Source organism: Leuresthes tenuis, unplaced genomic scaffold (genome assembly GCF_036924035.1).
Source record: "Leuresthes tenuis unplaced genomic scaffold, fLeuTen1.0.hap1 SCAF_6, whole genome shotgun sequence".
Classification (NCBI taxonomy): Eukaryota; Metazoa; Chordata; class Actinopteri; order Atheriniformes; family Atherinopsidae; genus Leuresthes; species Leuresthes tenuis.
Genome location: NW_027325360.1, coordinates 17202761 through 17215581, shown reverse-complemented (window position 1 = coordinate 17215581; position 12821 = coordinate 17202761). Strand labels below are relative to the sequence as shown.

Sequence of the window (12821 nt, the reverse complement as noted above, 5' to 3'; positions counted from 1 at the left end):
AAATAGCACCCTGCTTATTAGAGCTGCTACATTTTATCAGAGTTGTCTGTTATTCATCAGCGCTCAGTGCTCTCACAGCTCGTCCTGTAAGTCTGACCAAGGTCTGCGTAGATGCTGCAGGAACTGAATACTGCATGTGATAGTGGGCCAGAGATCAGTTTAGATCCTTTTCGATGCTTGACGTGAAATAATAGGAAGCGTTCCTCTTTTTCCTTTCAGACTCTTCATTACATACGCAAACACAGCAGTATATGGTCCTGTCCGTTTTGTAAGGAGGAGTCTATCTGCAGATGCGGGTGGAGTATTTCCTCTGCATTTGAAGAAGATGGCTGGGTCTTTGGACATTTTTCATACCCCGTCCTGTTCATCCAACTGGACGAAAAAGGGACTAAGAGATGGCGGGTGGGATCAGGGAGGAAAGTTATACATAGTTGCAACAGATCTGTTTTCCATTCTCCCTTCCCCCTTAGTGCCAAAAGAGGGGCTAAGTGAAGCAGTGGTCTGGGGTAGATTGGGGCGGGTGCTTTGCTACATCGGGGGAACAACCAGGCCCGCCATCGCTGGAGAGAAAAACATATACAAAATCTATGATTCTGATCAGTCAGGTCTTTCAATATTGTACATCCAGCAAGTGTTTTCTGTCTTGTTCAGTCATAGCTTTCGAGTTTGTTAGTATAAGGGGTTAGACTGCATTCGTGAGTTCAGACAGCGGGGTCAGATAGTGAGTTGGATGACTACCTCTGAAGCTGTTCCCCCCTGAGGCGGGGCAGGCAGGGGAGGGAGAGCCTTGGGGTCTGAGGACGGGAGCAAATGCACTCTTCTGTTTAGCAGCAGAAGGGAAAGAGGAGAAAGGCAAGAGAGATGAAGAGGAGCTTGAGCTTCCTGGTATGGTCGGGCTGGAGGGCATTACTGTGGAAAAGAGAGTAACAGTCAATATTAAGCCTGAAAATCAGACAGTCAGCTTTAGCTTTGTGACATTTATCCAGAGAGTATGTAAAGTCTTACTGTAGGGAGAGCTTGTGGGGGAGGCACTGGTGAAGCCAGGGGATCCTGGAACTCCTAGACTTGTCATGGGAACTGTTCCATAGCCTCCAGTCATTCCTCCACCGCCGCCGTAGCCTGACTGCTGGGGAGTGGAGGCTGATGGATAACCCCTTGGTGACAAACTGCTGGAGTTACGAATGTAACCTGGTGGTAGAATTCAAATATTTGAGTCAGTTCTGAGTTTAATTAGTGGCCAAACAGAACAGCAGAATAGCTTATGGGTCGATTTGTTCACCTTGGCTGCTTTGTACAGGCTCTCCGATGCTAACACCTAACTGAGAAGGATAGGAGCCCAGGCCCATGACGCTACCATGTGCCGGTGAGCTGGGCAGCGCCTGAAGCTGACTGTGGGGACGGGGAACGCTGTAGAGAGCTTCAGCAATGTCAGCTGCACGCTTTAGCAGCATATCCTGAGTGAAGAAATACATAAAATGGCCAACAATGTGTTAGTCTCAAAAATACAAATACAACACAGTTCTGATAGGCTGACAAGATGTTCCTGCAGCTATTCCTGTCAGTACACATGACTCCACTAATTAATCTCTAAAACTGAGAATGTGTAAGCTATACCCAATTAGCCCATTAAGTACAAGTTGCATATACAGTTCTGCTGACAATTTTCTGACTTATGCTGGTGCATTCAAGTGTTCTCATTTCATCTGTGGACCTAGAATCAGCTGCCAAACAGCGAGTTGTCTGCCACAAACTGAAAGTTCAGTGCACTGTTTGTATATTGTTTTATCTAATGAGCTTTGTTCCTGACAACACAGCTTCACGATGCCATACGTTCTGGTATGATAAAGCTTCCTGAAATATTGACTCCAAATCTTCACTAAGCAAAACCTGAAGAGAATGGTTCAACTATTTCGTACAAAAGTAAACGGCGGGAAAACAAATGCCTGTTTGAAATCAATTTATGGGTTTACGAATTGGTTTGGAAAATTATAAACTGTGATGTTTTGAATAGCACAATAGATAAGGGGGGGACAAATTCAAACCCGTTCCATTTACAGTTAATTTTCTGTGACATCAGTGATACATATTTGGGATAGACATTTTTATGCTTACCTGATTACTGTGTGGATTTCCATACAGGGCCTCCACAAGATCTGCTGCTCTTTTCAAAAGGATCTCCTACAAAGAAAGATAACTCAGTTGATAAACATGACCGTAACAGTCAAACCTCTTTAGAAAAATAATTGCAATAGTAAGATTCCTAATTTAGAAGTTTCTTACCTTTGCTAGTTTCTCTGGGTCACCAGGATGTCGAGGTATTACCTTCTGGAGACGCTGAAAACCGTAGTCTATGGTTGGCTCATTTAGGGCTACAAAAAAAAAAGGAAGTCTTATATCCATAACATAACATATCCAGATGACATATTCACCATTCAGATTTGCAGGAAATTTCTGTATCACACGCACACTAGTTCAAAGTAGAAATATTTAGCCTGCTCATTCATTTCTTCATCTCCACAAGGATTAAAGTTTAAATCATGCTGCATTGTATTGTTTTTTGCTCTCGCTTTTTGCCTTGCTATTAACAGCCATTTTCTGAGCTTGGTTTACTGTGCGTGCTAGTGAGAGCTCAACAGCTAGTTTATGTATGCTCTCTTATATGGTAAGATGTTTAAAGGGTTATTTAGTTCCACTGATCTCAAGAGAGGCACATCCCATGGAAGAGAAAGCTTGAGTGTATGGGAGTGGGTCATTACGTGTCCAAAAACAGGCTGTACTGAAAGGAGGTGTAAATTTGAAAGAGGAGCTGTTGTACTGTCTCGTTGTGTAATTTTTACCAAAGCACTGACATTTTACAACAACTTCAGGAAAACGTGTAAGCTTGTGAGAGAAATGAAGTCATGGAGTGACTCACATGACTTCATTTCACCCCTCTCTTCCTTATGATCTGCCTCTTTTGAGATATGCAGTACTCAAAGACCTTTGGAGCACATAATGACATAATGAGTATGAGAGAGCATACAGTAAATAGCCCAAGAGCTCCGAACACACAAAACTGACAGAAAAATACTTGACTGACAATTTTATTCTACATTATTCACTTCTGCAGTTGGACCATTTAGCGCTGGCGGGCTACTGATCCCTCTTTAAGGCATAGAATTGTCCTAAATTGTGTGTGAAACTGACCCACGTAGTTAAAATATGCAGCAGAATGTGATGACTGCTGACCGGTTAATAACACCATTAAGAACTCAAGTTGTAAATCTGTCACATATCAGTTCCACAAACTCTGGGCCACATTCTCAGTTTTTGTTTTGTTTTGTTTTTTTTTATTTTAACAGCTAATGTTAAGAACTTTTGCTTCACTAACGTTTCATGTTATGTGAACTAAGTGACTATTGATGAGATTTGATGTTAATAGCAAAGCAAAAAGCTAAAGTTTTTCATCTCACCAATGAATGCAGCATCATCTGAAAATGAAGTTAGTCGGAGATATGGAAGATGCATAACTTTGTAGATTGACACTAGTTTCCCCTGCTAATCTGAACAGCTCAGTGAATGTCACATATGAGATATATGAGTATATGAATGTAGTGATATATGTTACCAATATATGTTATCAAACACAGAAAAAACAGATTTTTCCGTAATATGTCCCCCTTTGATACCTGTGTAGATGAAGCGCCCAGGTGCTCCCTTGCAGAATTGCTTCGATTTATAAGACAGCGTAACTTCCACAACCCCAGGGATGTGTCGAGGAGGCGTCTGAACACGAATAGCATGCGGGGTGATCAGCTGAGGATAAAGCACAGAAATTATGTCACAAACCATCCTTCCCATGCCTTGTAAATATTTAGGCTAGCACAATACTGTGGAAAGATTAATTTGTTAAAACTGCCCATAAATCATCCAAATAATGAGACAAGCCATATGTTGTGTATTTCATTATACAATATGTATCATCATTAGTGAGATGTTCAGAAGACAACTCTTACCTCACTCCACACTAGCATGCTTCCAAACACCACCTGCAGCCCGTCGAAGAAGTTCTCCCCAATGACTATGACCATGGCCCCGCCGGTGGTCCAGCCCTCACTGGGACTGATGGCTTTGATACACGGGGTAGCTAAGGATTAAAGCAAGCAAGTCCCATGACCTCAAAGTGATGTATTCATATAAAATACGAGAAAAGGTGAGATAAAATAAAAACAAAGATACAGACAAAAGCATTGGGTTCCTTTATTTGTCTGAAAGTTGTCATAAAGCTGTGTAGAAATTCTTGATTATTAGCATTTTACAAGCATTCTTTATCTAAGTATGAAAATGATACAGGAAAAAGTCAAAATCCCTAACATGCAGGAAAATAGCCCATGTGAGTGTTTTATCTCCAAAATACACCTAAGCACAGAAAATTAGTAACATTCCTGCAATGCACAGGCAAATGTGATGATTTTTTCTCAGTTTAGATCTTTGAGTGACTTTAAATCAGTCTAACTTTGTTAGTTGTGCTTGCATTCAAAAAACATAGATGGACAAATATGTAATTAATGCATTAATTAGTTTAGTTAATGACCTCAGCAGCACCACAATGATATTTCACGGTTATTATGAATGGAATCTAAACAGCTTTAGTATGCCCTATTTTCCTTTAAGTGATGGAGTAAATATACTATGAAGAAAAAAAAAACGGTGAATTGGGTGTCATGTTGAAACATCATTGTCTTACCATATTCCATTGTATTCTCCACAGACTCGCCTGGCTCCAGTCTGCGAGCTCTTCGACCATGTTTAGAATTGTTGTGGACAAACATGTTGTCGGACACGGCTAGGATGTGGCCGTCCACGCTCACTGTGCTGGACAAGACCACCTGAATGAGAAAACAGCAGCCAAGAGGAAGATACATGAGCATACATGAAGCACTTGGACAGCACGCTGCAAGCCAAAATCTCAGGTTACAGCAGTTAAATCCCTGAGCAACAATTTGTTTCATGGTACAGGTGATAGTCATATTTTTCAATAGGTAATATGACATCCATGGGATTTCCATAATATGTCTGCATTCCGGAGATGACACTGCACACACACCCCTCCATTCCTCTATCAGGCCTCCATATGGCCTCTCCACTGCCTCTTGTCTGACTTTTTTTATTCAAACAGCATGCAGCAGGCTCATTGTTGTCTTCTCCTGATCCCTCAATGACACCAAACATATGGACCAAATCTCCCATTTTAGCTGGCCGTTAAAATAGTGCATGATATATAGTAGCCCTAATTCGATTTTCTGCCTGCAGCATATGTGTGTCCCTACTCACATCTGCCTTTTGTGGATGACACTTATATACAATAAATGATAAGATTCTTTAAGGTTTTTCTGTTAGGGTATTTATTAAAGTTTCTAAAAGTGATCGGGAGTTTGTGAGTTTGCATGAATCTTTTGGTGAGTGAAGCGGAATTGGTCAGTGAGAAGTTTCCAATTAAATTAAATTGTAACCATATATACTCCACAATGAAAAAAAAAACATTTTCCCTTCAGAATGAATTTGTGGCTGTGAAGGAGCAAAAAAAGAGGGCAAAAAGCATATGTGCTATAGGTGGTATAGAGGAAAGGAAAATAACTGTAAATTATCGATCAGGCTCACTCTGGTCGAGCACTGATCACCTTTTAACCCAAAGATGAGAGTCCTGGACTGCCTGTGTGCTCATAACTTCTCAGCATGTGTCACTTCACAGGAGTTTAAGCAAACATGGTGGGAGACAGGCAGAGCATGAAGAAGGAGAAGGGACAGAGGGTTTGCCGGGAGAAGGAAAATGCCAGACAGAGGCCGCTGGTGCTGAAAGATGGGAGAGGAAGTGAGGCGGGAGTGTCCCCTGTGACCACTTCCTGGGTCACGGATCATGACCTCCTCCATCTGGAGCCAATCATTCAATTCTTGACAACTTCCTGAAACACCTCAACCTATTTCCTGCAACCCGGCACCCCCACGACCATGTCTCCCACATATCAAACTCTTTTAGTTTGTCTTTCCATCTCTCTGACTCCTTATTGATTTTTAACTTTCACCTTTAACTCCCTCCTTTATGTCTCCTCTAGGAAAACTTTTCCAGAGCTTTGCCATGTGAGAGTTTATTATATAGATGGAACAAGAAAACAGACTAGATGCAAGATTACATACGTTTGTGATAAGAAAATGAAATGAGGGTTGTGTTTTCATTATAAGTTATCACCATCCTTTTTTTTTGCTCATGCACAAGCACACACTCGGACATATCCATTTGTACCTGAAATCTCCTCATATCCCTCGGGTTTCCTGCTGTCTTCAGACAATTCTGGTTGCATTTCAGGAAAAACTTCAAGAAAAACCTGCAAAGATAAACAAAAGGATGCATGTTTGTACATCAGCAACTAAGAAATGACATGAAAGAATCCTGTGTGTGATGATTTGCTATTCTCCAACACACTAGCAGTCAAAAGAGACAATCATTTTTCAGACATTTCATGTGTTTGGATCAGTGTGTGTGTGTGTGTGTGTGTGCGTGCATCAGATTGCAGCGCAGACAACCCATCTGTTTAGTTTAGTATTAATATCAATGTTATTACACTTTGAATCAAGTAATGAGATTTTGAAGCACAGTCCAGTGGAAAGTGCTGATGTGTTTCAAAGTAAACCAGAGACAGTGATGTTTGCGAGCCGACTCAGGGGACTGTGGTATTCCACAATGACATATTTGAACCCCCCAAAGGGATTGGAGGAGGAAACAAAGTAGAGACAACCACAAAAGTGAAATGAGGAGGTGGAAGGAAGAAGGATAGAGGCATGTGCAGGCGCTCATTTGGACGCGAATTTTGTTTTCAAGTGTGTGTGTCTCTTTGCGTATGTGAGTTTATATTTGAGCGTGACAGACTGTGGAGAAGCAGAAGGAGATGGGGTGGCTGATAGCCCCTGCTGCACAGGAGAAAACCTGAGAGAAAGGTGGAATAAATAGCAGAGAAGGAGACTATGGAGAGAGAGACTCCAAATCCCAGGTGTACACAGTTCGGCAACGCAGCCAGCTGCCATGGCAACGCAGCTCTGCCGCAATCCCAAAGTCCCCATGCTGAGAGGCAAAGACAGCAAAGGAAAAGAGAAAGCAGTAACAAGAGCACATTCCATCACTGAAATACAGCAAGGAGGAGGATAAGGAGGAGAGCGACCGTGCAAGTTGTGAGGCAAAACAGTATGTACAGACAGCAGGTGCAGATGAAGATGAGGAGATCTATTCAAGTGTCATGGTGATGACAAACCAAACAGAAGATTTGCGTTTAAACAAAATAAAAACAAGGGCAAGCCTGAAAATAAAATAAATTTATCCCTTACACCAGGTGTCCACCTCAATACAAGCTCATCCTGTTCTGCCAATGAAAAGTTAATCCATTTGTAGATCTACTCACGTGCTGTGCATCAGTACAGCTCTGAAGCACGTGCTGATTGTGTTACCTTTTGAACGTAACAGGTTACAGAATACAGCTGAAACTGTAAAAATATTAATCACTTTCTCTAGGAATTGCTAACTTTTGTTTAGTCCTCTACAGGCTGTTGATGTTTGTCATAGAGCATTTTTATGTTGACAATATTTTCCCAGCTAAAAGGGCTCTATGCGTTGCCGTGATATTACAGTCAGCTTCAAAGGGGAATCGGAAAAGAACGGGGTCGACTCAATATGTAAGCACATACTGATAATTTAAACTCAATGGCTTTGAACTCAAAATGTGCTGCTTTGCAGACCAGTGTTGTTTCAAAGTATACCATGGATTTTATGGAATTAACTGATAACTGATTAAATTCATCTTGCAAATAAATTTAATTATTCTGTTACAACTAGTTTCTTCCAAACACTGCGCTGTATTTATATTTTGTGCACTACATTTCAGATAGAAATGTTGCACTTTCTATTCAAATACATTTATCTGAACGATTGCCAAAGTAACTGTCAGATATCCAAAAAACATATAAGGTACAAAACATTGTTTGCAATGAACCCATCCTTAAAGTCCTACTTTAATATTTATTAAAATACTAACAAGCTGTTTTTGTCACAAAAATAACCCTCATTGTGATCATTTTCTATAGGGTATGACTCATGAAGTTCAGCAAAGTGTGCTCCAACTTTTTGGAGCTCTTTCCCTTTGTAAGGACCAAACAGCAATAAAAAAAAATAAACATCAGAGCAGCTAGCTTTCTCTCAAGGGGCTCAAGAGTCATAGGCTTTTTGTGGCACAACCCGCTCAAGCAGCCAGGGCCACAAGCCCACAGACAGCCACCGCAGCCTAGCCTTCTGCCCTGGGCAGTAGGACTGTAAAGTCAGGGTGGTCCTCTCGAGCAATGTGTCTGAGGACTAAGCCCCAGCAGCTTTAGTGCAGGAAACACTAACAAGAGCGGACAGAGTTAGCAGATTACAATGATAAACTCATTGGTTGACCGACATGTCTGTTGGTCTCCCAGATAAATGGCACATCCATATTTTCTTCATATCTTCTCCAATGTTTTTGACAGGACACTGCAAACACTCCAAATAAGCTGTAGCAGCATCTTTTGGTGAAGCTTAAACACAAGCTTTTCATTTTATTGGTTCCCCACATTGCATACAAATTATCTGAACTGGCCCACTCTGTAGGTAGTTTGGATTGGTTTCTTCAATGTTCTATATGAAACATTTGGGCTTGTTGATCTTGTCTTTCTCACTCTTCAAGTTGTGTTTTGCAGATTCAAAGCAGTAATCTCCAGCCACAGTATTGATGGTTACTTTTGCTCATGATATGTTTTGTATCACATAAAAAAGAATACCTTATGGACATGTTAACACGGTTAAAAACGTTATTGGAGGGGGGACCTTAAGTTTTTCCAACCTTTGTGGTCTCTGAGGTCATACAAAAATAAGTGAGACATTTCATACGTCTGTGACTTGTTATCAGCTTCATCAAATAGAGATTATTCTCTCTGAATTTCTCCGATGTTTTCATTTCAGTAATAATGTAATATCTCACCAAAAGTCAGATGTAAAAAGTAAGAAAACTGACCACAGGTTTGTATATCAGAACTTTGTTTTTGCATTTCTCTTGCTCCGATTAATCCCCTCACTACTCTGATTATAAAACTGAATATAAAGTAGCTTTCTCTGCAGCAGCTGCAACTGTAACATGCTGCTGAGACACAGAAAAATCGTTTCACAATAATATATCATTTACAAACCCCATTACTATGAAAGTTTTGTAAAATGTGATAAAAATCTATGATTTAATGAATTTGAACATTTGTCAGTGTCTGACCAACTTTATTTTATTAAAAAAATCATGCATCACTCGAAACAAGTTCGTAGACAGGTGTGTTTACCGCTGTGTTACATCATCGTTCATTTTATTTACACTTGAATGTGTTGGATATGATGATGCTAACTTTTGCACTTGGAAAACGTATTACCTTGATGATAGCATGTATCTCCAGAATGCCCATACACTGCATCAATGGTGTCTTCCCACACATGCAAGTCAGCCATGATATGGACACCCATGCACCCTCATAACCTCACAAACACCGGCTTTTGCATTTTGCATCGATAACAGCCTTGATACTCTGTCTTTCTTAAGCATGCAGAACTAGACGTCTGTTCTTTCTAAAAGCAGATGAAACGTGGACACATCTGACCACATAACATATGTTCACTGTTTTTCTTGTCCATCTGAGATGAGCTCGTGCCCAGAGGACTTGAAAGTGTCTTCGCTAAGTTGATATATGGCTTTCTCCTTGTATAATACAGTTTCAGGTTTCATCTCTGGATGCAGAATGTGCTGAGTGGTTTTACAAGGTACTCCAGAACCCATGTTGGTAGCATGACAGTTTCTCATGCAGTAGAGCCTGGGAGCTCAAATATTACATGCAGCCAATAGAGATTTTGTGCCTTAGTCTTTACACCTTGAGATTTCTCCTGATTCTCAGAATCTTTTCACAACGTTATGCACTGTAGATGTTAACAGGCTTAAGTTACTGGTTTTGCATTGAATGATGTTACAGATAGTCTAAAAACTTTTGTTTACCTCTCTCCTAGGTATTTTGTCTCAGTTGCTGGCATTAAAATCTAGATTTGTTTACATTTTCTAAATACAATTTACTCGCTAAAATCTCTGAAAATAATGTCCATTTTACTTGCATTGGTTAAAGAATTAAGTTACTGTTGCATCTTAGAAAACTTTACAACTTTTCTTGAAACGAGTTTGAATATTTATTTATCAGACTGACCAAACCGGTAGTTTGATACTTAAACTACATTCTGTAAAGACAACTTTCACACTTTTAGCCAATTTGTGTTCCCCCATTAATTCTTAGTATTTTTATTTCTATATTGGTACTTCTACTTAAGCAAAGGCTCAGAATACTTTTTCCATCACTGTGACTGTTCTTACTAAACAAACAAAAACATTGAAGCCCAAAAATGCTGCAGAGGGAGGCAGTATTTTTGGGCTTCATGGTAAGCTCCAATCCCACCCACACTGCTCACTCTGAAAATATAAGTCATCTTAATAGAGAGCGATTGTTTGGAGAGGAACTTCATATTGGCCCCACAGTCCTGAATTCTGCAATTGAATTCTAATCTTTCCTTCATTCTCTCAACTTTTACTCACCATTCTTCCATCACGCCCTCCAGCTTCCTCCCTTGTGAACAGAACTTGGCTTGCAACAAGATCTCGATTACCACAGCATGTCCAATATTTCTTGATTTGAGCTATTTTGTCATGGAACAATCAATATTTTTTTTGGCAGAAGGTGAATACAATTTATTAGTGAGAGCTCAAACCTCAAACCTCCGTTTTGGGTGCAAACATATTGAGGGGCGCATCTGTGCCTCTCCCACATCCTGCTTTCATTTATCTCATTGATGTCTGATATGTGGACACCTTGCATAAGTTTATCAAGATATAGTCATCATAAATGCAATGCACCACTCAAAGAAAGTTATAAAGTTTGTTAACTGACTCTGAGTGTGGACTATTATCCCCATTGTTAGGTTTAATTGAGTCATACAGTGTGGAATATATTTCTGGGCTATGGTTCTTACATCACAGGTCTTTAAAAGACCTTGTTTTTTATGCCCTTGGCTTGGCTGGGGCTTGGTAACACCACCCTCCTCATCATACAATCTAACCAGCAGACATCACTCATTTAACTGGCTGACATGTCAAATTTCCAATGAGGTACCAAAAATCAAACGTTAATTCCGAGGCTGTCTACATCCATTTCACGATCTGTGCACTTTTTGAGGGTTCTTGACCTTGTTTGTTGACTTCTCATCATTCCTTGTTTATATGACACCAGATGCCTCACATGCACGCAAAACACAAACACATTCACAAGCATGCATGCACACACACAAATACACTGACACGCCCACCTTTGTACCCCTCCCTTCCCAAAAAACCCATTGAGTCAACTTTTCACCCCCCTCAGTTCGGACGCACACAGCTGCAAATGCTGAAATTAAAGCGAGACATTGACGCATATATTAGCATGCATTAGCCGCTTCCCCCTGCCCACTTAACATGCAAATCTCCCAGCCCCGTCGCCTCGCACCTTCTGCCACACATTCATTTGCTGAATTATAATTAGACTAATCTTGCATAATTAATAAGAAGTCGAGGACCCTCTGTTTTTTATCCCCTCCTCTATTGTGGATGCAAAAGTTTAATATCGCCGTTGTTTGTTTTTGTTTTGGTAAAGTAACACACCCACACACCTCCCCATGCACAAGAAAGAGATGAGGAGAACTTGCAAAGAATTGGAGGTGATTCTCATGTTATGGGAAAATAGCTGAGAATGACTTTTTTCAAAGGACTCCTCTAATGTAATTGTGTTTATATTTAACTAGTTAATGTGATACAGTATATTTGCACATTATTCCATTTCAAAATGCAGGTGTTTGTCTTTCAGTAAAACACTGTGAGTAGCAGTGCAAATTAAACTTCAAGGAAGTATGAACTTGTAAACTGTGTTGTCATTTTTTAATATCTAACACAAAGATTTCTACAAAGAGCATTCATTAGTACAGAAAAAAGGCTTTAAGATCATTACTGATCAGACTAAAATTAGACTGGATCATTTCTTCAAATGTATTTTCTTGTTTTTGAATTGATTACAATTCAGAGTAATTGAATTCCCCAAAGTGCGGCATGTGCTCAGCAATGTAAACCAAGCTTTATCTTCGGCAACATCTTCCATCCACAGACACACTTAAAGCAGGAAACACAAACAAAACATAGACCGAGTCTTAAACCTCGGGATCATTTTACACTACAGCACCACAGGGAGCATGTTTTTTTTTCTATTCTGTCTTCACTTCTTCATCTCAGTCAAAGCCTCGAATCCCTTTTGTCTGCATCTGCGACAGTTCCCAAGACTAAACACAAGCCTTGCAGCACTAGCTGACCAAACAGCGAGTCATGACACTAAAAACAATGAAAGATTGGCAGTTTTTATAGAGTTTCATTCTTCAAGAGTGGCTGATCAGTTTCACATTTCTCAGTCCATTGGAGCATCTGTTATACATAAGTGTTACTCTTTGCTTTACACATGGCCTCAATCATGCAGTGAACACCTAAGCAGCCCAGGACTTAACAAAAATTTTCATAGGCATTCATCAGCACTAATCACTGTTGACATAAACTGCCTTTTCACATAGTCATAAAACACATCACCCTCCGTGCTCATTTTAAATGCAGGTTTACGGGTATCAGCGGCTCTTGAAGCATGTGATGCAAAAAGTTTTAATACAGAGTGAAGGTTAGTTAGCAGCA

General features: G+C 40.2%; 1 protein-coding gene across 1 annotated transcript; it reads right to left on the bottom strand.

Annotated features, from left to right (window-relative positions):
- Nucleotides 1-211: 211 nt before the first annotated feature.
- Nucleotides 212-10666, bottom strand: LOC140308992 (transcription factor coe2-B-like). The gene is made up of 10 exons (XM_072386835.1): nucleotides 10656-10666; nucleotides 6281-6362; nucleotides 4727-4868; nucleotides 3996-4126; nucleotides 3669-3795; nucleotides 2281-2369; nucleotides 2113-2178; nucleotides 1280-1454; nucleotides 1006-1188; nucleotides 212-909 (listed from the first exon to the last, which is right to left on the bottom strand). The coding sequence occupies exons 1-10, from the start codon at nucleotides 10664-10666 to the stop codon at nucleotides 683-685; spliced, it is 1233 nt and encodes a 410-aa protein (XP_072242936.1). The 3' UTR covers nucleotides 212-682.
- Nucleotides 10667-12821: the final 2155 nt, after the last annotated feature.

Excerpts from the sequence above, each read along its gene's own strand:
- LOC140308992 (XM_072386835.1), bottom strand. Across the intron at positions 4,869-6,280 it reads GGGATATGAGGAGATTTCAG|GTGGTCTTGTCCAGCACAGT; the intron begins GTACAAATGGAT and ends TTTCTCATTCAG. Across the intron at positions 910-1,005 it reads CCCCACAAGCTCTCCCTACA|TAATGCCCTCCAGCCCGACC; the intron begins GTAAGACTTTAC and ends TCTTTTCCACAG.